This window comes from Tetrahymena thermophila, assembly GCF_000189635.1.
Source record: "Tetrahymena thermophila SB210 genomic scaffold scf_8254552, whole genome shotgun sequence".
In the NCBI taxonomy this organism is placed as follows: domain Eukaryota; phylum Ciliophora; class Oligohymenophorea; order Hymenostomatida; family Tetrahymenidae; genus Tetrahymena; species Tetrahymena thermophila.
In genome coordinates this window covers 35,393-61,757 of record NW_002476323.1, presented here as the reverse complement: position 1 = coordinate 61,757, position 26,365 = coordinate 35,393, and the positions used below count along the sequence as shown (strand labels likewise).

Sequence of the window (26,365 nt, the reverse complement as noted above, 5' to 3'; positions counted from 1 at the left end):
AATAATTTTTATTTTAAATTTATCAAAAAAACTCTTTAATTGATATTAAAGGTTCTTCAAATTATCTTCAAAATTAATAAATTTAATCTAAGAATTAAAAAAGCATTGATAAATTATTATTTTTATGAATTATAATTTTAAATTTAATTAATGTAATAGCTTTTTCTGATAAATAAGATTTATATAAAATCTTTTTTTCATAAAATCATTTTAATATTTCAGAATAAGGCTTGCAGGATAAGCATAAAAATTATGGAGAATTAGTAAATTTTATTTGAATTAGTATCATAATCTGTTGAAATATCAATTATATTATCAATGCCATTAATTTATTCATCTAGCTGACTTGTAATTAATATATTTACTCCACCAAATTTTACAATACTAGCATCAGTATCATGATTAAAATTTTATTATAATTTTCTATCATAGTTTTCTTTTAATGTTAAGTCGTTTCTCAGTAATCTCTAATTTAATAATTAATCAATTTAATTATCACCTTATATTATTTAATCACATTAATCCTATATTTTGTATACAATTTATGGGCAGCAAATTTTTTCTGAAGATCCAGGTTTAGTGGGCGAAACACTATTATTTTAAAAAATAGCCAATATCTTTTAAACAATCTTATTATAACAAGTTTTATCTAGAAAGTAGTAATTAAATATTTCTTCAATGATTGAGATCATACCTGGATTTTCATTATTTCCATTTATGGTAACAAGATTTGAAAAACATTCTATTGAAGAATCTATTTAGCTTTAGTATTTAGTAGCACTGTCTTAGTTAATTAAGAGGCTATGTGTATTATCAAAGTAGTCTGAAATTTTATTAATACCAGAACACACTGAGCAAAGAGCTCCTCTTAGAAATTAAGTGGCAGTGGTTTAAAATTTCATGTTACATTTATTTAGATTATTTATTAAAGTCTATAGTTATTTCAAATTCATATTTTGTTTTAAGTTATCTATTTATTATGGTTTTTGAGTATTAGGTTTCATTTAGCAATCACATTTTTTAATTTATTGAACCAAAATTTTAAATAATTTTTAGACTATATTGTTTTCTTTTTGAATTGTTTATACTTTGAATAACGCCATCTTATCTAAAAAGTCACTCATTTTTTTTTTATTACAACATGACTCTTATCCTTCAAACTAAGAGCAGACTCCTAAAATATTAGAATCAGCTTTTGTTGGATTACTATTTTTAAACTCATTATCAAATCTATCTATTGCTTCTGTAGTTTTCTAATTATTGTTTCCAACAACTGTCTTTAAAATATTTATTATCTTATTTAAGGCAGGATGGTTATTGCATTTATTTTATTATTACAGTGATATTGATATAAGTAACATAATAAATATCAATCTAAAATTTAATTATTTCATTTTGTTTTTTTTATGAGGATAGCAACTTTAGCTTTTTATCATTAAATTATCTTTAAAATTAAATTTATTTATTCAATTACTTTTTTGTATTTTTACAAATAACAAAAATTTTATAATTGATTTCAGGAGAAAATAATATAATTGATTATTACTTTTACTTGTAAATTAATTTAAAGACTTTTTTTTCACTTCAATTTTTTTATTTTTTCTATTTCAGGTAAAAATTAACCCTAATAAAAGAATAATAAAAGCTATGAAATAATTATTAATTTACAAATGTATTTAAATTAGTATCTTAAGGATATAATTTCTTCATTTTTTATGTACTTACTTTAAAAATGGATTTAATTGAATTTTAATTTACCTTTTTTTTTAAAAATTTTGGTTTTGATTCTCTCATCTTAAATACTTAAATATAAATGGCTATTTTAATATTTTAGAAATATAAAAATCTGTTTAGTTTGATTTTTATTTTACCTGTAAATAAAATAAATTGTGAAAAATAAAAAAATTTTTAAATGGAAAGAAATATTGTTTATAAGATGCTTTAAGAAGATATTAAGTATATGTTTGTTTTTTTATTACTTAAGTATAATAATATCTTAATTTCTTAGGTTATAATGAATTTTATTAAGCTTTAAAGATAAATTATGTAACTAATAAATGCATTTTTATTGAGCTCAAAAATGATTTATTATAAAAAATACCAAATTATTATAAAAACAATTATTCGAATTTATTTTTAAAAAATTTTTTATCCTCTTATTGAAATAAATAAAAAATGTTTAATTATTCATTAATATTAAAAATCAGTCGTATTTTCCAGATATTGATTCAGAATATAATTAAATACCTAAATCATTTTATAAAATAATGTTAAAAATATTACTTAAAGAAACTAAACTATTAGAAATGTTTAAATAACTTGAGAATATTAATTGGGTAAATATTTAATTACTCCTTAAATTTTTTATTTTTTGTTGTAATTTTTATTTAGTTGTTTTAATTAGCATCCTAAAAGAAAAAAATATTGAATTAGCTTAATCTGATTCTTATTGTCTTAGATTTAGTATAAATTTAAAGTGTTGTATAATTCATTTATTAATTAATTACATATTAATCTTATTCCTATCTTTTTTTGAAATATTTTAATTTGATTTTTAAAAATAAATATTATTGGAAAATATATTATTAAAATTTAAAACTATGTTTTATTAAATTTCAAATTAAAAATTAAATGAAAATAGATTTGAAGATACCATTTTAAATAATTTATTTACTTTTTTTCTATTTGAATTAAAAATTAAAAAAATTCTCAAAATATCATTTTAAAAATAAAATAATTTAATTAATTAAAAAATAAATCTTATTGTTAATATATTAATGCAAGAATATATAAAATCAAATTTATAAAGCAATATTTATGCTTTAAATTTAAATTAGGGGAAATAAAATTATTCAATTCTCTTATTTTGAAAAATAATTTATAACTTTTATTAGTAATATAAAAAACTAAGCTAAAAGTAAATTTTTAGTAAATATTTAAATTCATAAAAATAACATAAAAAATAAATAATAATTAACTTCTACATATATTATTTAGACTTGAAATTTTATTATTATGTTTACACAATTTCATCAATACACTGGGTCTTATCCAAGAGGTTGATGCTATAATATTTCAAAAAGGTCTTCTTAAACTAAAGCTTTTTTTCCTGCATAAGGTATTCTGTTTAACCATTATTTGTTGATAGTTCTATTTATAGTATTATAAAAATAATTAATAAATAGAGTTTCTTAAAAATAGCTAAAATATTTAACTACATTTAAAAACAATTATAAAATATCAATAATTCTTTTTCTTTAATAAACTATTTTTAGTTTTTTTAAGTATCATTTTTATTAAAAATAAATAAATAAAATATTTACTTATAATATTGAGGATTAAGTTCACATTCGTGCATAGAGAAAAGATATCCCTAAGGCGGGTTCCTATTAAAATATAATGTGAATTTTTAATATAATTTTATTGATAGAAAGTAATTATTAGTTTATAATTATCTTATATTTGAATAAATTTATTTACATCGCATCAATCGGATAGTCAACTCTTGTCTGATAAGTAATTTGATCTATTTGAGGTGTATCTGTTACTTTGGTTACAATTAAATTTTACTTTTCTTTTTTCTTCTGGAATTACTCCATTTAACCTTACTAGCGTTTTTAAAGTAACTGAGAGTCAGTAAAGTTATTAGCACTTTACTTATATTATGAATTCTCAAAAATTAGATTTTGTTAGCTAAGATTTTCTGACTCAACAGATGGATGAGGCTCTGGTAGCAATGGTGATCTATTTTATTTTAGAACTTGAAAAAAATATTTTCATAGATTAAATTACCTGTCTTAATTTTAGACTTCTTCATCATCTTCTTCTTCTTGAATTAAGATTTGATTATTTTATACTTGCTTTTATTGCTTTTTTTACTACATGCTTTATTATTTCAAATTTTGTTGCTAATTCTGAATATTTTATGAAGAATTCTGTAGATTTTTCTATTAATTTTAAAGCTGTTATTAGGAATATTGTGTATTTTATTAAGTATTTTAGGCATGATTATGGATAACAATTTAGTTAGCATCTTCTTTTTATCTCAGTAAAGGATGAACTTTTTTGATATTGCTTGAGCAAAATACTTGGTTTTTAATAGATTAATTTAATAATTCATTTTATTATGGATAGAAGGGGTTATTTTTCCTGTTATAATCTAATTATTTCTATTATTAAATAAATTGTGTATCAGATTTTAATATTTTAAATAAAATATTTATTAATAAAAAATCTTAAATTTAAGTGAAAACAATAAAAGAAATCATTTAAAATTTTAATAAGTACTCTTTTAATTATTTCAATTACAAATTATTTTAATTTAATAATGAATTTTTTACTTTAGTTGGTATTTCTTCTAAACGGTGCCTTGGAGGGTGTGGAATTGCTTCTTCTTTGCCTAGGTTTATTGCATTTTAAAATGTTTATTCGTATTCTGGTTACGTTTCACCTCTGTGAGGATTTATGTTGTGGGATTTTAAGTAATTTCCACTGATAAATGCCTAATTCTTGTCTTTTATGTTGGCATTACCATAATTCTCAAAAGCTGGTTTACCATAATAAGTAGTAAAAGCTGAATTAGGTAATTGTCTTGAGTTTTCAGCAAACTTTTAAATTCTTTTTTCCCTTTATTTTAATCTATTTTCATCTGCTGGTATAACGGCTTTAGGTTAGTAAGATTTGAATCCTTAGCCTTAAGCTCTTTCAAGTTATTCAATTTCTTGGCTGAGATTTTTCTATTAAATTAAAAGATTTTAGAGCTCACTTTATAAATGAACTAAATTCTATTCTTTTTGCAACTATTCTTATAATTATAGCTGTTAAAAATTATCATCTATTTGCTATTCTACTTCTTTTTATTAGTATTATAAATTCTCTAGCCTTTCTTAATCTTATTCATTAAATTATGATGTTTCTTACTAATATTCATCATAATTCTCCTCGTGATACAAGTCTCTTCTTGGGATCTTTGTGTTATAACTTATTTTTTTTGGATAAATTTCTACAAAATTATCATATAAAATATCATAAAGTTCCTTTTTATTTTGAGTCTTTAGTTTTCCATAAAAACTTTTATACTAAGTACCTTTTTTTATTTTTTCGTATTCAACTTCAGCTTGTTCATATACTTTTTAAGGTTCCTTTATTTATTAAGGAGGAGGTACAGGTATGTAATCTGGTTGTTCTAAATACTCTAATTGTTATTATGCCAACGCTTTTTCAAAAATATAAGTAAGATATTATGCTTAAGATAAAAATATTTATTTACCAGGCACGTATACTTTCTCTTCAGGGACATAAACATACCCTCTAAAGTTATCTTAAAACTCTGTAGTCATGCTCTTTGAAGGTGACTTTTTAATTTTTGATTAGAATCTGTTAAATTCATGTTCATGACTTATGTTAAGTGTCTTTTTTTTAAAATCTTTTGTTGTAGTAGTATCTCCAACATTCCAATTAAGGATATCTTTCCTTTGATTATTTTATAATTTTTAATATTGCTTATGCTTGATAAGTAACTTATTTATATATTTAAGGATTCTGCTAAATTAATTTATTACATTGAGCTTTCATTTTTGTACCTCTTTCCTGAAGCTTATCTTTACTCTTAAGAAAAAAAATTAAAGGATAGATTTAAGATTCATTAAACTTACACTGTGCACACTACTAAATGAATCTTTTTTAGCTGTCAGTTTTGTTAATCATTTATGTATGATACAATATTTAAATTGCTTTTTTATTCTATCTTTTTCAGTTAATTAGATTTGCAAATTTTATAATGTAAATTCAATTGTGATAAAATTTATTTATTAGTTTTTTTTTTACAGCTCTTAGGTTTTACTGAATCATTCAATAAATTAATAAATAATTTTTTTAAGTAATTATAATACAACCATTATTAATAAATTTATGATTAGAAATACATATCTTTATTTATTGACTAAATTACATTTTTGAATTTCAATTTTAATATATTATTTAAATAATTTTTTATTCTATCATAATTTTACAATTAAAAATAAATTTTAAGCAACTAATTATAAAATAAAAATTTTAATCATGTCTGTCTGCGTTACAAAAACATTTATTTTGATAGACGAAATAATTATTTAAAAAAGTATCTTTGTTTTTATTATTTCTATTAATTAAGAGTAAATACTTTTCAGTCTTTAATTAGTTATTTGAAAAATAAAAACAATTTGTAAAAAATATAATAAAATAATAGTAGATAGCGCAAAAAAATGGATCAAGTGTACAAGAATTTTTAAAATTATTTAACAACTGAGTTTGAAAGTAAAATAAAAAATGTTGAAACTCTTTAAGGAGAAAATGAAGCAAAGCATAATGAATAATTACAGGCAAAGTTGATATAGTTTGAAACATTATACAGAAATATTAAAGAGAACTTCCCAAATGCTTTAAATCATCCTAAATCTGAGAAATGAAGAGTTTGATATGACAAAATTCTAAATAATTTTACATATAAATAACCTTCAGAAAGAAATATTTAATTTATAAATCGCAGTATTTGAATTATTTCGAATTTTGGTTAAATTATAAGTTTGATACTCCCATTATTGCATATTTGTAAAATTATTAATTATTTGCAACTACCTTAGCCTTTATGAAATTTACAAAAGATTTACTATTGTAGTTACTGAATTTAAATTAAAAAAATAGGTTGTATATTTAATATTTAGAAATAGATTTGTAATAATCAATAGAAAATAATATTATTTTTAATATTTTGTCTATTTAGTTAATCTATATCTAACTAATTTAAAATCAATTATTTAGATTTTTACTTGCTTAATAGTTTAGAAAAAGAAATTTATAATTTTTTTAGTATTGATTTTATATTAAATTTCATTTGTATTAAAATAATTCATCTAATTATTTATTAATTCAAATTTTTTTTTTTTTTGAATTAATTAAAAACAATCAAATTTGTTATTTTTCTTAAATTCATAATTAATTAAAAACCAAGCAAACAATCGATATATTTATTAATTTATTGTTTGTTTTACAAATTCAAGCAAAAAGATTTTCAACTAAAAATTAAATATTCAACAGTAATAGAATTTACAATTTAAAAGGATAACAAATAATGAAAAGCTAGCTTTAAGTTTATGCAAGATTAAAACCAACGTAAATAATTCATAGAATACTTTTAAATGATATAGAAAAATAATTAATAAGCTAAACCCAAAAGACTGATCGTAAAGAGTATTTGATGAATATTATTTTTTAATTTAATTAGTGATAATGCATCAATTGCATATGAGATTGATAAATCTAGCAAAAGGTTGACCATAGGATAGAAATATAATAAAGCAGGATTTATTAATAATATGAAAGTAAAATAGAAATAAAAGTAATTTAGAAAATTAATTGATCCTTTTATTTTTAATTTATATTAGGAAACTATGGATTTTAACTTTACTGATATTTTAGATATTAATGCTACTTAGGAATAAGTATTCTAGCAGGTTGCTGTCCCTGTTGTTTTGAAGTAATTAGCATACAAATTAATAGCTATTCTTATCAGCATAATACTTAATTAAAATTATCATATAATGATTAGTTGCTTAGATGGATATAATGGGACAATATTCGCATACGGTTAGACAGGATCTGGAAAAACTTACACAATTAACGGATCAGGTATAACAGTTAAAAAATATTAAATAAGCTAACCTATTTTTATGTCAAAAATGCAGATTCATGGGCTTATAGAGGTATAATTCCTAGAGTGATGACATATATTTTTGATTAAATTGATGAGAGGAAAAATGATTATGAATATACAGTTTACGCTTCATATATGGAAATTTATAATGAAAAAGCTTATGATTTGTTGAACGAAGACCACCTTGTTTCTCCTATTGAATAATGGAATAAAGTAACTTTAATTATTTAAATATGAAAAAAAATTTTTAATTTAAATAGATAGAATTTAAAAGAGATAACTTAGGGAATATTCATTTAAATAATATTTCTTTACACGAAATTGATGATGCTAAACCAGGAATAGATCTTTTGATGATGGGTAATTATATTCGTAAGTAGGCTGCAACTCCAATGAATTAGTGCTCCTCGCGTTCTCATTGCATATTCACACTTACTTTCGAAGGTATAAATTAAATTATTTCTATTAGAATCACTCAAAAAACTAAAAATAAATTAAAATGATTTCAAATATTTGATAGTTTATTTTTCATTTGTTGTATTAAAATAATTTAAAAAAATTATATTAAAATTATTTTTCTTATTGTGCAGCAAGACAGATAGAAACAAACACTTGTTTTGTTTCGAAGTTAAATCTAGTTGATTTAGCTGGATCTGAAAGGGTTAGTAAAACAAATCATGATGGCACTTTGCTGAATGAAGCTAAAAATATTAACTTATCATTAAGTTATCTAGAATAGGTAAATTAATTGGCTGAGTTTATCTTTTTGAGAACTTTTTTACTTAAAATTAATTAAGGTGATTGTTGCCCTCAATGAAAAGAAAAAGACAGGCTAAAGATAGCATATTCCATATAGACATTCAATTTTAACTACAATTTTAAAAGATAGTTTAGGAGGTAATTGTAAGACCGTCATGATTGCTAATATATCTACGGAGTTAGATAATTTTGAAGAAACTATTTCAGCTCTCAGATTCTCTTAAAGAGTTGGATAGTTGGAAAATGAAGTAAATATTACTTTATCAAAAATATAAATAAATTATATTTTAAACTTCAACTAGATTCATAAAAACCAAAAACTTGACTTAAATTCGATGGTAGAAAAGTTAGAATAAGAAAAGCAACAGCTTCTTGAGTAACTTATTAACTATATTTAAATAAATAAAAAAATACATTTTTCTTTTTACAACTCATTCATAATTTTTAAACAAACAAACAAACAAACAAAGTGTTTACATTTCATACAAGATATGTTAAAATTACTTTCTAAAAAAAATTGGTTAAGAAATTCGATTTGAGGTTTTAGAAAAAATTTAGATTATTTATTTAAATTGTAAGTTATTCCCTAAAAAATACAAAATATTATTTGTTTTTTCCAATATACATAAAATATGTCATTAAAGTTCAGAGAATAAAGAAAATTTACATATTAAAAATTAAATAATATTGCTACATATTCATAAAATTACATTATAATAGTGAGCTTTAGAAGTATCAGAAGATAGTTGGAGAATTAAAAGACTCAGAAAATGCGAAGAATGCAAACTTACAAAATAAAAATTAGAAGCGCTCATCCCAATAATACCAATCTAAGCAAACATTATTTAATAACGATGAGTCCTAAGAGGAAATTGAAATAGATGAAGAACAAGATTTAGACTAAATTCTTACTAAAGTGGATGAATACATGCAAGACAAAATAGACTAATTAGAGGTTAAAAATATGGTTGAAGCTAAACTCTGCTTTAGAGCCATGAAGGAATATCACAAATCAACTATGGCAGATTACTTGAAAGAATTATCAGACATTTCAAAAAAATTGTAATAATATGATGCATTATTACCATAAGTTAGCAAAAAAAAAGAGTAAATGATACCTTTTATTTGATTTTTAAGTAATTAATAAAATTTTGAATATCTTAAATGACTTAATTAAAAAAGATCAATTCCCCAAATTAAAGATTCTGACATCACTCAGATGGCATTAAATAATTTCTACCATCAAAAGTAGCAATCAAACAGATAGTCCATAAATGATTAACCTTATCATGATGAGAATGTTGATCCAGAAACAATTTAAAAAGGAGTTCAATATACCAATTAATAGCACCAACCAGTTGTATTTAATACTCACTAGTAATATATTCCTTCATAAATGTCTTAAGCAGCTTTGGTATAAAATTAATAATTGACGTAAGATGGTTATATTCAAAAACAAGAGATTGGTAATAGAAAGAAGAAATAGCAATCATTTGAGTCGTAGAACCAACCTTAATAACAACAAGTTTTACAAACCTAAAATCAGTAATCGTATTAAGATAAAAATTATGCATCAAAAGAAGAACTAGAAATTAACTTGTACAAGCAGCAATACCAAAACTCTTTATAAAGAAAATAAATCTCATAGCACGCACTTAAAAGTAAAAATGAAAACATGTAAATTTATGCTTAACAAAGTAATAACGCACTTTAGTAAAATCAATACTAGTAAGATGTAAGATAAGATCATTAAAGAAATATAGACTACGAAGACGATTACTGAAAGAGCTAATTGACGTAAATAACAAATAAAAAAACAAACAACAAAATATGAAAAGATGTGAAAAATAAAACTAAAAATTATAATGTATAATTACTTCAAAAATAATGATAAACGAATAAATTATTTTCTATAAATTTATTTAATAAAAATATATTATTATTCAATAAATACAATACTTTATATTTTATGTGTATACAACTCAGTAATTTAATTCATCAATTTTATGAATTTCCTTTATTCTTTTTGAAATTTAGATTTTCTTTTACACTTTTAAATTTAAAATTGTATTATTTTAAAATTATTGACTTTACAATGATGTCTAAAATTCTGATTATAAGTAAAAAACTCATATAATTTTTAATGAATCTATGATACTATTTAAAATATTAAATAAATTTAAAGTAATAACTTAAGTTTTTATTTGGGTTTTATGAGTGTAAGGGACAATAAAAATAAATTTTGATTTGGTTATTTATATTTCTTTGAACTAATTTATTAGTGATTAGATAGATTTTATCGTGGTTTAATTTTTACAAAAAAAGTTACAAGCATATTTGTAAAATGGAGAAGCTCGAGCTGAATTTTTCAGTAAAATTACCAATTATATTTAACGAATCTTGCCAAAGCAATAAAAAATAAGTAATTTAATTTAAAAGTAAGAAGCTTATCGGATCTTATGAAAATTTTTGAGAAAAAAATACTGATAAACGAGCAGGTGTAAATTTTTAATTAGACATTTATTTAGCTGTATATATATCTTAGCAACTATAGAGCTTAATTAATTTTGTGTTTTTAGGAAAAAATTAATAATTCTTTTTCACCTCAAAGATATTAACAAGAAAGAATATTGCTGAAGAAGTTATTGAAAACGTAGTAAATCATATTGAAAAACATTTTTAAAAGTATTTTAGAGCTTAAATTTATTGAAATTAATTCTTTAATAAGAAATCAAATTAGTAGCATAAACTTTTATTTTAAGTGAAATTATTTAACTTTTATTAATTAATTAATTTTACTTTATTTTTTATTATTAATCAAATTTTACTAAAATTTATGTAATGAGCTTGACTTAAATTAATCGATTGATAGATAGATAGAGGAGAGTTTCTTTCTAATTTTAGGGTAGTTAATTTTTAGAAATAGATGAGCCACTATCTAATCTCCAAATTTATTAAATTTGAATCATCTTTAAAAGGAAAATTAATTTTTTTAAGTCAGCTTTTTTATGACGAAATCATTAGTTCATTTTGAAAGGGCAAAGACTTATCAATCTAATTATATGATACTTAGATAAATATATTAACTCATAATGATTAATTTGAAGATATTTAAGTTAAAAAGGGAAATCAAAAAATAAACATACCACTAAGATTATTTGCGAATTTATGTAAATGGAATTTAACTAATTACTGCTGTAGTAGTCTAATAACTTTAACACAAAATAATCTAAAAAATCTTATAAATGTAATTATTATGTATTATTTATTTTTAAACATAGATTAAACAGTTAACTAAAAATAATCAAATAAATCAATTACTCAAATGCTAGAATGCAAGTTAATAGAAATTTAATTAGTATTTTATTTAAAAATATTCAATTTTGCTATCATAATTTGTCTTGCATTCATTGATTATCCAAAATAGATATTTATTCTTTATTTTATAATTCATATTAAATCCTAATTTAGTTCATATTTCTAAATAATTTACAGATAATTATTAAATTATAATTTAATTATTTATCCTTTTTTTTTTTGATGCAATAATAAATAAAAAAAGAAGTAATAGAATCTGATTTTTGTGTTGATTTGGACTTAAAAAAATCTAAGAGTGAATCACCTACTGTAGTACATCCTCTATTCCTTCACAGTAAAGCAATTGAAAGCTAGGTTGCAGGAGATTATATTAATTTCGTAGATGACGATTAAACTATGTGCTGCAGCTCAAACGAGCGATGCGAAGAGCATTCTTTTTAAATGAATGAAGCATAAATCAAGGCACTAGAAGAACACACTAAAAAAATTGGTGATTTCTATACCTAAATGATTAACCATGTACAAGTCTGCAACAACTCTTTTTGTAATTTTATATATCTCTGTCCTAAATTTGAGGAACTCATAGGTAAACCTATGGACATGGATTTGCCTTAAATTGGATATTTCAACTTAAATGGCTATGGTGAATAAACAACATTTAGCACTTTGTGTGAGTATGGAAAAAATTTAAACAGAATCATGAAAGATGAGTTTATTGATTTTATGCTTTTGTGAAGTTAGTTAGTTAGTTAGTTATTAAACCATTTGCTTACTAATATATCTAAAAAATATATAATAAAACACAATACTTTTGTAATTTGACTCTAAATAAATGAAAGAAACTTAATCAATTTATAATATTTTCTAATGTATCTAAATATAGATCAAAAAAACTAAAAATGAAAGGACTTTTTACTTTATTATTTAATATAGTGCTTTCTTTAATAAAATAATCTAATAAATATTTCTCTTGCTCTTAATCTCACTTAGTTAGTCTTTTCAGCCTCAAACTTAATTTACTATTTCTATCAACTAAATTTATTTCTTACAGATTCTTCATTAGTCTATCTGCCTATTCTAAAAAAGATACAAAATTTGTTTAATAGTTATTTAATGTGTAAAGCTGATTAAAAAGGCTTTGCAAAAACACCTAAATATTTGCTACTATAAGATACGTATTTTTCAACTATTTAATTAATAAGACGCTTCTTAGATCAAACAAATTTAATTCTTATAAAGTTATAAATGAAAGTCTTATTAAGTTAAGCTTAATAAATGAAAATTTTTTTGAAAAAGCAAGTTAGTTAGCAAACAAACAATCTGAGTTAAATGAAAGTTAAGTTTTCAACTTACTCCTCTTATAATGAATATGGTATTGATAATTTACTAATTAAATAATTAACAAAATGGTAAAAAAAACCATCAATCTAATTGAATTATAAGTAAAAAAGAATCTCCGATGAAATAATAATGTGATGTATTTGACATTCTAAATTTCTATGTGTATATATGCAATATTGATATAGTGCGTTTTTATTAATAAAATTTTATTCAAACCACCGTAATCACTTCTCTTTCAATTGTTGTTTCATTAAATTCTAAAAATATAGATTTTCTAATTTAATATTACGAAATATAAATTTCACTACTTTCATTATTTTTTAAAATTTTAAAGTAATAAATTTATTTCAAAGTATTTTGCATAGTTATTTATGTTGTTAAATGTTATACTCTAATATTAATATCAAAAGTAATCTATATAAATATCTAATTATTAAGAGACTTACAAAATTTACTTTTACTTGCTTAAAAATTTAACAGTTAATCTTTACTTTTGAGTTATTTTGCTCAAAAAAGTGATAATTTTAAATTTTTAAATTCCAAATAAATCAATTTATTTTTAATTAATTTTACATAAGCCTTAATAGATTCTAAAAAAAAACAAAATAAATTATTTTTTTTAAGTTTAAATGCAAAAAGTTAATTGAAATATTTTTTAATAATAAGCAAAAGCAAAGTTGATATATTTATTAAAAAAATACGTTTTTTATTTGATTAATTGAAATTTATTACTTGATATTTAAATCAAGACTATTAATCACTTAACTATTTAACAGTTAATTTAGGTCTTTTAGGATTTGAAATGAAATGTAATCCTATCACACATAGTATTCTCACAAATAAACCTAATGAAAACAATATAATACAGTCCTCAGTCAAGGTTGTATTAAAGTCATGTATTTATAAAGGATTTATTGGCTAACCTTAAGGTGTAAAGTAACTCTAACCAGTAAATTCGTTCTAAAATAAAATTAAAAAAAATTATTTAAATGAGATATAGAAAGTAATCTTACAATGCATTAAGCTTCATAACCATATCTAAACATAGATATGTACGAAATGATCTTCCAAAAAATAGGTACAGTTGAAATAGTTACAAAAAATCCACTTAATACCATTAATGGGATAATAGTAGCAGGAACAAATGCCATAGCAACTTCAAATTTTGGACATAAAATCGAAATTAAAAATCCATATGAAGACCCATACCAAAATGTCAGAATAGATATCAAAACAGATGTAAAAAACTTTGATGGCTCAGAACTATTCAGCCCAACCGAATAATAAGTAATACTTAAAAACAAAACAGGATAAAATATCTACATAGGTAATTCAGATAAGCTCCTACCCCAGAAGTATGCGTTTGAACCATAGGCGCGATTTGCTCTTTCTCTCAAGTATAAAGGCTTCTCTGAGCTAAATGATGCTATTGAACCTTTAAATAAAAAGGGGAAGTTTATAATTATTTCTTTTATAATATAGAAAGATAGATTTTATAATAAATTTGCTAATCTTTTTCGCTCAGAATGTGAATATTTGAATTTATTTTTAACACTAATATTTAAAAATTATATTCCAATTTTAATTGATTGATTGATTGATTGATTAATTGTGGATTTTTATTTCTTTTATAAACATTCCAAAATTAAAATAAGTATTTTTTTATTTATATAGGAAGATTTCTCAATTATTTATCAACAAAGCTCCTAATTTAAATGAATTTAGATAAATAATATAATCAATCTAATTTTTACCCATAATAGAGGAGAAAGCCTAAGCTTAAGTAATAAAAAAGCTAGCACCATTACGATTTTAAATACCTTAAAAACCACTTCCAAGATTATTAAATACTATAATAAACACAATTGCAAATACAAGAGATTGAACTGTTTTCAGTATCAATTCAAATTTATTTCTTATTTGGTGAGTTAAAGCTCTCATTAAAAGTAAGTAAAATTGATAAAAAGAAGATTGCATGTGTGTTTATGATTTTTGTACTGGATCCTTTAAAATTATTTAGCAAGTATCTCTTACATCTTAATTATATGCTTAAATAAATGTTTCAATTCTATTTTTAAACTCATTTTTAATTTATTATTCTTCTTCAATTTATCCATCTATATTTTCAGCAACAATCCCCCCTTCACTCATTAATTTCATAAAATAATCAGCAGGGTTATAAGATTTAGGACAATCATATCCTAATTTAGAAAAATGTTAAACAGAATTCTAAACTTCTCCTTAATATATAATATTCCCTTCGACAATTAATAAAACTTCCTCAAATAAGCTAAATATATCGCTCGAAGGTTAGTGAATAGTCGAAACTACATTTACACCTCTTCTAGATATTTATTTTAGAATGTTTACAACCTATTAAGTTATAAAAATAATATCTTAAAAATTACTATATTGCTTAGTATTTTATATATGAAAACAGAATATTTATTTAAATCATCTAAGTTTATTTAAGTTTAATTGAATTTAAAATAATTTTCAATAAAAAATCTTAAAATAGGTTAAATAAATTAGGTTATAAAAAATTTTAAATATCTTCTTTATTTTTGTAAAAAAAAAACAAAAATTTACTATTTTTGCTGTGCTGGAATCCAATCCAGTGGTAGGCTCATCTAAAAACAGTATTTTTGGTTCTGTAAGTAGCTCTACTCCAATTGAAGTTCTTTTTCTTTCACCACCTGATATACCTCTAATTAAATGGTTTCCTACGTAAGTGTTAGAGCAATTTTAAAGACCAAGCTCTTGAATCAAATTTTCAACTATTTCATTTCTTTCTTAATCTGACTTATGCGGCAATTTGAGTTTAGCCATAAACTAGAAAGATTCTATTTAAAAAAGTAAATATAAATTTTTTTAATTATTTAAAAAGTAGATCTAAATAAATAAATTAAAAAAATACCTCTTGGGGTAAATGTTGCTAATAATATATCATCTTGCATAACGTAAGCTATCTAGTCACTGTAATCTTCAATGCTTTAAATACTTTCACCATTAAGATAGAGTTCGCCAGATATCGATAAATTTTTAGTGACTAATCTTCCAGACAAGAAGTTTAAAAGCGTAGTTTTTCCAGATCCTAAAAAATTTGCCATAGTTATTTTAATTTTATTTCAGATTATGTTGTATTTAAAATTTTTTTACCAGATGGCCCTAAAATGGCAGTAAATTATCCAGGTCTTGAAATGCCAGATACATTATTTAATATAACTTTCTCCTATTTAATTTTTTTTGTCTTACCATCAATAACTTGCTTTGATTCTATGGTGGCTTAAACATTTAAATTTCTCCATGCTATTTCGATTGGATTTTAAATTATTTATTATTAGACCTTTTAAACTATCACTTCTTAAGATTAGTTTACTATTTATTAATATAAAATCATTATAAATATTCCTTAAATTCTAATTTGCTTTATTAATATCTTTATTTAACAGTTTATGATTATTACCATCTTAATTGCTCATATTTTAATCTGTTTCTTGTCTCATTTCAATTTCTATTAACTAAATTTGATTAAATTTAATTTATTCTAAGCAGATTAATCAATCTCTTTTTCAGTAATAATAAGAAGATTTAACTATTAGACTATAATTTAATCACTTATTTCAACATAATTCATATTCAGTAGTATTTAACAATAAAATAATATGTAAAAAGTGTTAATTAAGGTGTTAACTCTTTTAAAATTTTAAAAGAAAAAAACGAAGTAACCTAAAATAGATGGTAATAGTTTACTTATTTATAGTAATTGTTAAGTCAAAAAATATATCAAATAGTTTCCCTTATTGGTAAGATAACTTATAAATTGGTTATATTAGATTTTTTTAAATTATATGTTTCAGGATAAAAGGAAAAAATGGTATGATATAGCAAGAGAATAAATCTAGTGTTTTCTAAATTACAGCATTTGTAATTAGCTTATATTTACTTACGCTGATTACAAATATAAATTTTTAATTATTGAAATATTTTTGGTGGTAAAATTTAGATATTTTTAATTAAGAGTAAGTTAATCACCATAAATCTAAATTGAATTAAGGTTACTTAAAACACACGAACAAACTAGTTATATAAAAGTATTTACAGAGTATATAAAATAGTTAGTTAGTTATATGTATTTTTCAACAGAAACCGTTGAGAGAGCAAATAAAGTTACGATCTCCATAAGGATCATCAATTCTACTTACTGGGGGCCAGTATTTACCCTAGCTCTTTACCCAAGGAAGAGGATATGCGGCTTCTTCTCTTGTGTAAGGATGATTCCATTCGCTCTTAAGTAATACAGAATGAGTGTGAGGAGCATTCTTTATTGGGTTATCAGTTTTACTATATTTACCATCAATTACCATTTAAATTTCTTATCTAATCTTTATTAAAGCTTCTGCAAATCTATCAAGTTCTTCCCTATTTTATTAAATCAATTTAATTATCTATTATTATAATAATTTTAATTTAATTACTTTGATTCTGATTCTGTAGGTTCAACCATCATAGTACCAGCAACAGGGAAAGAAATAGTGGGAGCATGGAAACCGAAATCCATCAATCTCTTTGCAATATCAACTTCCTTAATATCATACTCCTAAATTTTTTATAAGGATAAGGATATTCAAAAATATTCTCTTAATTCATAAAATAGTTAATTACCTTGAAGGGTCTGCAATCAATAATGAATTCATGTGCACAGTATTTAATTTCATTTTCGTAAAGAATTTAATAATGACCTTAAACTCTCTTACGCAAATAGTTAGCATTCAATATAGCAAAAGCAGTGCTCTTCTTTACACCTTCCTTAGCTAATTGCATGAAGTAACTATATGATATAGGTAAAATAGATGCACTACCGAAAGGAGCACTTGAAATAGCAGTATTGCTCTAGCTAACGTTAATGTTAGGATTGTTGGGCAAGAAAGGAGCTAAGTGCTTCTTAACACCGATGGGTCCCATACCTAATAATTTATAGATAAATAAATTAATTAGTAAAATTCTTTTTTTTAAGTAGAATTTATATTTGATTTAAATTTTATAGTCATAAAAATATGTTATATTTTACCAGGACCACCACCACCGTGAGGAATAGCGAAAGTTTTATGAAGATTTAAATGGCAAACATCAGCTCCCAAGAAACCAGGAGAGGTGAAACCACTTTAAGCATTCATGTTTGCGCCATCCATGTATACTTAGCCTCCATAGTGATGAATAACATCAATCATTTCTTTAATAGTTTCTTCATAGATACCACTTGTTGAGGGATATGTAATCATTAAACAGGCAAGGTTATCTTTGTATTTTTCAGCTTATTCCTTCAATGACTTAAGATCAACGAAACCATTTACTACTCCAACAGGTTAGAAATTCAAACCGGCTACAATAGCACTTGCAGGATTGGTACCGTGAGCAGATGTAGGAATCAAACAAACATTTCTATGTCCTTATCCAATACTTTCCAAATATTATCTAATAACTAATAAACCTGCATATTCACCAGTAGCACCACTGTTAGGTTAGAGGGAGACATCATCGAACTTAGTAACTGCCTTCAACCACTCCTTCAAATTATTTAACATTTAGGTATATCCTTCAACTTAATTTAAGGGTGTGAAAGGATGAATTTTAGAGAATCCTCTGAAAGAAACAGGAATCTAGATTAATCATAAACAATAATTTTATTAAATTTTTCAAAAAAATATTTTTAAATAAGCAAAAGTTTTTTATTGATTTTTTTAATTTATTTGCTTTTGATCTTTAACAAGTTGCTAAATTAAATTTATTATGCTTTATAAATATTTAAGATAGTAAGTAAGTGAAAAGCTTACAAGTTAACTGGCAGCATTTAACTTCATGGTGCAAGAACCAAGTGGAATCATAGAATGAACAAGAGAAATATCTTTAGTTTATAATCTATGCATGTATCTCATCATTTCAGTTTCGGAATGATAATGATTGAAAACCTATTAGGTCATGTAATCTAATTTAGTTCTCTTGACATTACCATCCAAATCTGCAATACGCTATTCTAAGTGAAGATCTGCAATATGCTTTGCAGAAGTGTTAACTTTAATGTAAGCAGAGAAAATTTCTACAAGTCTTTGGACATCTTCAAGATTGTGGGTTTCATCAAAAGATACGCTAATTAAATCTTCATTTTACTTTCTGATATTAATTTCATGCTTTTCGAATAAAGCAACTATTTCGCTAGCCCTAAAATATTTTTGTTAATTGTTAAAATAAATATGCTAATTATTAAAAAAATGCTTTAATTAATTTTCCAATATTTCTAATTTTTTAAATTTTTTAAGTAATTGCTTAATAAATTTTAAATTTAACTAGCCTAATTGATGAAATATCATTGAAATTTATTTCTTTGTTTTTTGTATGCAAAATCTTTGATATTATTCTAGAAAAATTAAAGAAATTAGAAATTATATTAGAAAATTCTAATTCACTCAAAACAAAAATATAAGATTAGAGTTAAGAAATTTAATTTACTTTCCAGGAACACTAATAGCAACAGTGTCAAACAATTAATTTCCGTTTCCTTTAACTTGATATCCGATTTCTTTCAATAAAGAGTGGAGAACTTGAGCAAATCCGTTGACTCTTTTGGCAATATCTCTAACACCCTAATTTAAATAAAACAATTTTGCTACCTAAATATCCCTAATATTTATTTATTTTATACCTTGGGTCCATGATAAATGCAATACATGGCACTCATATTTGCAAGAAGAGCTTGAGCTATTTTATAAAAAATATTTTAAACAACAAATTCTAATATTATTTTGTTTTTATGTATTGAAGTAAAAATCTTTAAACTATATAATTAGCAAGTTTTATATCAAATTAATTACCTGTGCAGATGTTTGAAGTAGCTTTTTCTCTCTTAATGTGTTATTCTCTAGTTTGCAAAGCCATTCTTAAAGCTGGATTTCCTTGTGCGTCTTTAGAAACACCAATAATTCTACCTGGTAATTTTCTTTTAAGATCATCCTTTGCAGCCAAAAAACCTGCAGCAGGTCCACCATAACCCATAGGGACACCAAGTCTTTAAGAAGTACCAACAACAACATCAGCACCCATCTCACCAGGTGCCTTAGAAATTGTCAAAGCAAGTAAATCAGAGGCAACAGCTTTAATAATTTTCTTTGGATCCTTGAAGCTAGAGAAAATTTAAGTAAAATCGTGAAGAATACCTTCATTATCAGGAGTTTATAACAAAACACCACAGAGCTACTCTTCGTTAGCTGCAAAATCATAAGTTTTATGATCTCCAACTACAACTTCAACATTCAAGAAACGGGCTCTTGTCTAAACAAGACTAATAGTAGAGGGGAAACAATCCTTTGAGATAAAGAATTTTGTTCTTTTTGAACCTGAAGCACCGTGTGCAAGATTAACGACTTCGGCAGCAGCAGAAGATTCATCGAGGAGAGATGCATTAGCGACTGGTAAGCCTGTTAAATCCATAACAAGTGTTTAATAATTTAACAAACTTTCCAAACGACCTTATGATATTTCAGCTTAGTAAGGAGTGTAGGCAGTATACCAGCCAGGGTTTTCGAAAAAGTTACGAAGGATAACAGGAGGAGTATGAGTTCCATAGAAACCATTTCCAATAAAGTTTTTATAAGATTTATTCTTTTCGCTGAGCTCATATAAATGCTAGATTGTTTCTTGTTCGGTCTTAGGCTCATCAGGAATCTTTGAACCATTATATTCCAAAGCAGTATTGTCATAAATATGGCTAGGAATAGTTTAATGAATCAAATCATCTATATTCTTGCATCCTAAAAGCTTGAGCATTTCTTCAGCAGTTTATTCACTACCGATATGTCTTTTTTGCTTTAATAATAACAAAATGTTAGCTTGTTTTTAAAATATTTTTGTAATTAATTCATAAATCAAAAATAACTCCTAAGCATGTTTGGTTATATAGATTTTTTCAGATACTAATAATAGCTATATAGTTTTTCAAGTTTTATTTTAGTTTCTTTTTTAAATTTAAGCTAATCTTAAAGCTATTTATGATCTTAGCATGTAAAGCTTGTTAGTATCTTTGAAGCTTTTGAATTGGGATATTAATCTTCTATCTTGAATTATGTGAAGTTTATGAAAGTGACCTCACTTAAAAAGAGTTTAAATATCGAATATTACCAAATAGTTGTTTTGCTTAAGGATGTCAGGGATAGTGCTGAATTACCTAGAGCAAGTTCTTTAAAGGGACTTGTTTAAGATCTTTGAAAGCATCTTGAGAATTTTTGGAATAAAAGTTGATAGATAGATAGATAAAACTAAAAGATAGGCTTTTCTTTAAAGTACCTCTTCTATTTATTAAATTTAATTGTTTTTATTTATAAGTTAATATTACGAAACAACTATATAAATATTTGTTTTTTATACATCACTAGAAGATATATAAGATCTTAGTTAAGCGCAAAACTATTGATCAAAAAATTAGATAATCCTTCTCACAATTGTTTTAACTCAGTTCAGTTAATCATCATTTGATTAAAAAACTAGGCTGAAATAAATATAATATGCAAAAGATTTATTTTTTTAATTTGCCTTTTTTTTCTTTTATTAACTTTTTTGTATTAAGCGCCTTTTTTCAAAACACAAATATCTTTATGGTTACTCAATTAATATTATCTAACAAAGTAATTACTTTAAAATTTACAAAAAAGGAACCAGTTTTCATAAACAATAAAACAGATTTTCTCAAATATATTTCAAACTTATTTTTAAAAATATAAATAATTTATCCATTTATAAATATGTCTATTCTTTTGCTTTCTATAAGACTAATTAATAAAATTATAAATTGATAATAAATAATTCGTGAAATGTTAAAAAGACATCGAATAGCTTCTATAAAAATTCCATATTTGCTTATTAAATGAATTTTATACTTGGAGATTATATAAAAGTTTTCTAGAAGAAAATATATCATACTAACAAAAGATTTATTATTTCAAATGACAAATTAAATTCAAAATGACAATTGTTTATCATACATATCTTATATAAATCTTTAATCAGTAAAATTTGATAATCGTCAATATAAATGTATATTTTGTGATTAAATAAAAAATAAAAACTTCGCAATGCTTCTAGTAAATATTCAATCTTTGAAAATTAATTTTATATTTTTTTTGTTATATATTCTTCAAATAAATTATCAAACAAATTTGGGTTTAAAATAAATAAAAAGCATTTAAATAAAATGAATTATTTTTACATTTTAGAAATAATTCACCTTATTACAAGAGCGTATTATCATACAGCATGGTAAATAAATAATTTTAATATAAAAAGATATTAATTTTTGATAATTAAAAATAAATTAAATTTTATTAGCTTAATTATCTTTTACAAAACTCAATCAAGCTATTACACTTGATTATAAATTAAATAAATAATTTTTTAAAACATGCTAATTTAATTAAAATCTTATTCATATTAAGGGTTTCCATTCTCAATACAAAATTAATTTAAATTTATTAAAATAAAAATTGATAAATAAACATTTCAAATGCAAAATATATGACATAAATTATCAAGTAACTATGCTTCATAATATGCAAAAATATTTATTTGTCTAATTTTAATTTGTCTATTAATATTGTTAACAAACTTTTTTTTAGTGATGTAGGTTTTGAACAAATTTATTACTTTTTGATTTTTTGGCCACTTTTAACTAATTTAAGAACATGATAACTTTAGTAAATATTTGTAAATAAATTTGTAAAAATTTCTAAATTTAAAATTTTTTATATCAAATTCATAATATAAAGAAAATATTTTTATTTTTTCTTTTAATTAAAATGGCCTTTTGTTAATTTTTTTATTCAATACCTTTTTTTAGATCAAAATGCATTAAATTAGAAGAGAATATCTGCAAGTATCTATTTATAGTTAAAGAAAGATAAATAAATAGTTTAAGAAATTTTATTTTTAAAAGGATTTTGGATAGAATCTTAATTAAATTCTTAATAATTGACTAGAATAAGGTATTTAACTAAACGATACTTAGTGTAAAAATTAAACATAAGGATGGTTATTTTGTTTTTCTTAATTTCTAATTGTAAATTAAATGTTTATTTATTTCTAAAAGAATTATATCTTTTTTTTATATTAGGGAGTTAAGCATCGATTTAGTAAATTATATTTATTTTTAAAACTTTAATTTGGACTTAGATGGAATAGTTTGATACTTTGATTCCTAAAAATGAGGAGTAAACTAAGGATTTTTTACATAAAACTAGAAGTGAGTAAATTAAAGATGTCTTGTCTGTGATTAATTCATCTTTATCAGTTTCGTTTGGAATTCTTTTGACATTTTTAAACATAACAATTAATCTGACATTTGCAGGTCAAATAAATGATGAAAATATTATTGCAGGAATAGGATTATGTGTTGCTATTTTAAACTGCTTAGCATTTTTTTTTACTTTTGGGTTAAATTAAGGTTGCGGTTCATTAGTTGCTAGAGCTTTAGGATCCAATTCAATTGAACTTATGAGAGATTATTACAATAAAGGAATATTCACTCTTATGATCATTTTGGGTTATCTTGTATTCTTATCACTTATTTTAGAATAACTACTTGTGACAATTGGATAAAATCCAGATGTTTCTCATTATGCTTGGATTTATTTTGTTGGAATTCTTCCTGGCTTAGCTTGTATGTTCACTTTTGATCTTATTAGAGTTGTTTTTAATGCTTTTGGAATGTTTAATGAACCTATGGTTATGCAGTTTATCTCTATTATAGTGCAATTAATAAGCAGCTTGATATTTGTAACCAGTTTAAACTACGGGTTTACAGGAATAATAATATCAACCAACATAAGCTACTTTAGTATGCTAGTTTTAATTTTATACTATGCTAGGAAAAAATAGATAGATATTAAACCTCATTTTGACTTTTAACTAATCAAAAAAAACTATAAAAGCTACTTCACTTTCTGCTTGCATATAGCCCTTCCAAGTGAAATAGATTCTATTTGCTTTGAATTTAATTCATTATTACTAGGATCTCTTTAGTTGAAAGATTAATTTAATGCTCATGTTTTATACAGCAACCTGTCTGGTCTTATGTTTAGTGTCTCATTAGGAGTTGGAGGTGCTCTGTGTACATTAATCTCAAATGCTGTGGGAGAAAAAAATATTGTTAAAGCAAAAAACTACTTTAAAATCTCCTACGTAGTTTTAGGCTTATAATCATTAATATTTTTTATTGTGTATCAATTTTTCGGTGAAGACTTAGCTCATTTTTATTCTAGCGATGATAAAATTATTTACCATTTTTTGAGGGTATTAAATATCCATAAGTATTTTTTACTATTTGATTACTTGTAAGGTGCTTAAGCAGGAATTCTAAAAGCTTTAGGAGAAGGTAGACTTTGCATTAAATATTTTATTATTAGCTTTTATTTTATAGGAAACTCTCTAAGTTTCACATTTGGATACCTTTTGGGTTATGGAGTGGTAGGATTTTGGAGTTCCTTATGTGTAGCAATCATAGTAATCTTTACTCTTTAAACCAAATTTTTGGTAAAATTAGATTGGAAACATTAAATCGATTAGCAATATGAAATATTAATGAGAGATAAATAAAATTTAGATAATATAGAAACATCCATAATATGATTATAAGTTAATATAATAAAGTACTTATAAACAAGTGTTATTATTAAATTTATATTTATAATGTAATTTTATTTTGTTAAAAAAAAGACTTTATATCAATAATAATTTATCAATTATAAAAAATGTGATACTAATAGAACTATTTAAGAGTTAAGCATACATGAGCTAATTTATGAATAGGGATAATTATTGGATTTTTAGAATTAACGATATTACCTTACCAAAAGTGAAAATTCTAAAGAGAAAATAAATTTTTGACGATTTTCTATTAACAAAATCTAAAAATTCCAAAAAATTGTCTTCAGAAATTAAAAATCAGACAATTTTGATGAATTTATCAAAAATCTTGTTTATAAAACAAAAATACAAAATATCATTAATGATTTATAAATATAAGAAATTGATATTCACAAATTTATTTAAGGAAATACAAAACAATTAAATTAAAAAAAAATTTTATATTCACATATAAATATTTTTTAATTTCTTTTGATTTTTAATAAGAATTTTACAATTGAATAATTAATTCTTTATTAATTTATTTGATTTTTAATTTCTTAAGTATCAATTTAAGTTTTAAGAACTAAGTAATTATGGTTATTTATTGTAATAATTTAGAAAATAATTTACTAAATAATATTTTAAATCCTTTTTATTCTAAAACATAAATTAGAAATAAAGATAAATTAATAAAATATTTTTCTTTTTTTGAAATATAATTCTAGACTTATTTAGTATTAATCAAGTATGACAGTTTTTATATTGTGTAACTTTAACATAATAAGTTAAATAAAGCAACTCTTAATAAATTACCACAAATAATGTTTTTTTTTTTTAATATTTTCAAGTATCACCCAAGACAATAAAAAATTTTAAGGGTAGTATTTAATCGTGAAAAATTTAAATTTATCTTATCTTACACTTATTATTTTAATTAAAAAGTCAATTGGGATTCACACAAAATCTACAATTTAAGATATTAAAAGTACATTTATTTATTTAACTCCTTACATACATATTATTATTCATCTGTTTATGAAAAATGTATTCTTTATAATATTTGAAACATTTTATTTTTTAATAATATTATCACAAATTTTATTTTGCTAAAACTCTTTCTTTAAATTTTAAAAACAGTGTTATTGCTTTTTTTGATAGTTAAACCAAACTATTATGCTTAGTTTATCTTTGCTCATCTTAAATATTTATTGGTATAATTTCTTCAGAATTTTAAAATATAATATTCAAACAGTTAAATATTTAAAATATTATGTGAAGTAATATTTGTTTTTACATTTAATATCAATCATGTTTTATTTTTGAAGAAATGCATTGTTTAAGCTTTTTAATATTTTACCTTACACAAAAAAAAAGCTAAAAATTTATATTTAGACAACAAAAAAGTAAGGATTAGTCATGGTTAAATTACATAATTCTGTAGATTTTCTTTAATTGGAAATGTAAATGCATCATTGATTGATAATTAAAACACAAATTTTTTTGTTTTTTATGAAGAGAAAAAACTTTTTTAATATATAGATTTGATATTTAGTTATAAACTATTTATATAAAAAAATTCGAATAAAT

General features: G+C 22.8%; 10 protein-coding genes across 10 annotated transcripts; 5 read left to right on the top strand and 5 right to left on the bottom strand. All coding sequences in view use genetic code 6, as the record gives it.

The window, feature by feature from the left end:
* Positions 1 to 218: 218 nt before the first annotated feature.
* TTHERM_000794091 (hypothetical protein) lies at positions 219 to 1,470 on the bottom strand (the record flags this gene model as incomplete). The annotated part of the gene is made up of 1 exon (XM_012798836.1): positions 219 to 1,470. The coding sequence occupies exon 1, from the start codon at positions 1,434 to 1,436 to the stop codon at positions 219 to 221; it is 1,218 nt and encodes a 405-aa protein (XP_012654290.1). The 5' UTR covers positions 1,437 to 1,470.
* A 1,562-nt stretch (positions 1,471 to 3,032) lies between these two features.
* Positions 3,033 to 5,706, bottom strand: TTHERM_00794090 (hypothetical protein; the record flags this gene model as incomplete). The annotated part of the gene is made up of 8 exons (XM_001020928.2): positions 3,033 to 3,150; positions 3,324 to 3,386; positions 3,481 to 3,744; positions 3,793 to 4,169; positions 4,341 to 5,215; positions 5,270 to 5,472; positions 5,562 to 5,607; positions 5,655 to 5,706. 8 exons carry the CDS (start codon positions 5,704 to 5,706, stop codon positions 3,033 to 3,035), a joined length of 1,998 nt encoding a protein of 665 aa, XP_001020928.2.
* Positions 5,707 to 6,242: 536 nt separating this feature from the next.
* On the top strand, positions 6,243 to 6,446 carry TTHERM_00794080 (hypothetical protein; the record flags this gene model as incomplete). The annotated part of the gene is made up of 1 exon (XM_001020927.1): positions 6,243 to 6,446. One exon carries the CDS (start codon positions 6,243 to 6,245, stop codon positions 6,444 to 6,446), a length of 204 nt encoding a protein of 67 aa, XP_001020927.1.
* A 491-nt stretch (positions 6,447 to 6,937) lies between these two features.
* TTHERM_00794070 (kinesin motor catalytic domain protein) lies at positions 6,938 to 10,232 on the top strand (the record flags this gene model as incomplete). Its single annotated transcript, XM_001020926.2, has 11 exons — positions 6,938 to 7,149; positions 7,262 to 7,358; positions 7,422 to 7,513; positions 7,586 to 7,665; positions 7,722 to 7,903; positions 7,951 to 8,134; positions 8,281 to 8,429; positions 8,488 to 8,697; positions 8,752 to 8,825; positions 9,170 to 9,556; positions 9,632 to 10,232. Exons 1-11 carry the CDS (start codon positions 7,109 to 7,111, stop codon positions 10,230 to 10,232), a joined length of 2,097 nt encoding a protein of 698 aa, XP_001020926.2. The 5' UTR covers positions 6,938 to 7,108.
* Positions 10,233 to 10,908: 676 nt separating this feature from the next.
* Positions 10,909 to 11,214, top strand: TTHERM_000794051 (hypothetical protein; the record flags this gene model as incomplete). The annotated part of the gene is made up of 1 exon (XM_012798835.1): positions 10,909 to 11,214. One exon carries the CDS (start codon positions 10,909 to 10,911, stop codon positions 11,212 to 11,214), a length of 306 nt encoding a protein of 101 aa, XP_012654289.1.
* A 403-nt stretch (positions 11,215 to 11,617) lies between these two features.
* Positions 11,618 to 12,502, top strand: TTHERM_00794050 (hypothetical protein; the record flags this gene model as incomplete). Its single annotated transcript, XM_001020924.2, has 2 exons — positions 11,618 to 11,696; positions 12,012 to 12,502. 2 exons carry the CDS (start codon positions 11,618 to 11,620, stop codon positions 12,500 to 12,502), a joined length of 570 nt encoding a protein of 189 aa, XP_001020924.2.
* Positions 12,503 to 12,749: 247 nt separating this feature from the next.
* TTHERM_000794031 (hypothetical protein) lies at positions 12,750 to 13,190 on the bottom strand (the record flags this gene model as incomplete). The annotated part of the gene is made up of 1 exon (XM_012798834.1): positions 12,750 to 13,190. The coding sequence occupies one exon, from the start codon at positions 13,188 to 13,190 to the stop codon at positions 12,750 to 12,752; it is 441 nt and encodes a 146-aa protein (XP_012654288.1).
* Positions 13,191 to 13,852: 662 nt separating this feature from the next.
* TTHERM_00794030 (ABC transporter family protein) lies at positions 13,853 to 16,614 on the bottom strand (the record flags this gene model as incomplete). The annotated part of the gene is made up of 7 exons (XM_001020922.3): positions 13,853 to 14,068; positions 14,122 to 14,543; positions 14,863 to 15,481; positions 15,698 to 15,951; positions 16,026 to 16,202; positions 16,268 to 16,486; positions 16,575 to 16,614. The coding sequence occupies 7 exons, from the start codon at positions 16,612 to 16,614 to the stop codon at positions 13,853 to 13,855; spliced, it is 1,947 nt and encodes a 648-aa protein (XP_001020922.3).
* A 633-nt stretch (positions 16,615 to 17,247) lies between these two features.
* On the bottom strand, positions 17,248 to 21,373 carry TTHERM_00794020 (glycine dehydrogenase [decarboxylating] protein; the record flags this gene model as incomplete). Its single annotated transcript, XM_001020921.3, has 9 exons — positions 17,248 to 17,530; positions 17,587 to 17,708; positions 17,774 to 18,075; positions 18,180 to 18,768; positions 18,943 to 19,327; positions 19,616 to 19,749; positions 19,809 to 19,864; positions 19,978 to 20,968; positions 21,281 to 21,373. The coding sequence occupies 9 exons, from the start codon at positions 21,371 to 21,373 to the stop codon at positions 17,248 to 17,250; spliced, it is 2,955 nt and encodes a 984-aa protein (XP_001020921.1).
* A 1,950-nt stretch (positions 21,374 to 23,323) lies between these two features.
* TTHERM_00794010 (MATE efflux family protein) lies at positions 23,324 to 24,734 on the top strand (the record flags this gene model as incomplete). The annotated part of the gene is made up of 2 exons (XM_001020920.3): positions 23,324 to 24,442; positions 24,570 to 24,734. The coding sequence occupies 2 exons, from the start codon at positions 23,324 to 23,326 to the stop codon at positions 24,732 to 24,734; spliced, it is 1,284 nt and encodes a 427-aa protein (XP_001020920.3).
* Positions 24,735 to 26,365: the final 1,631 nt, after the last annotated feature.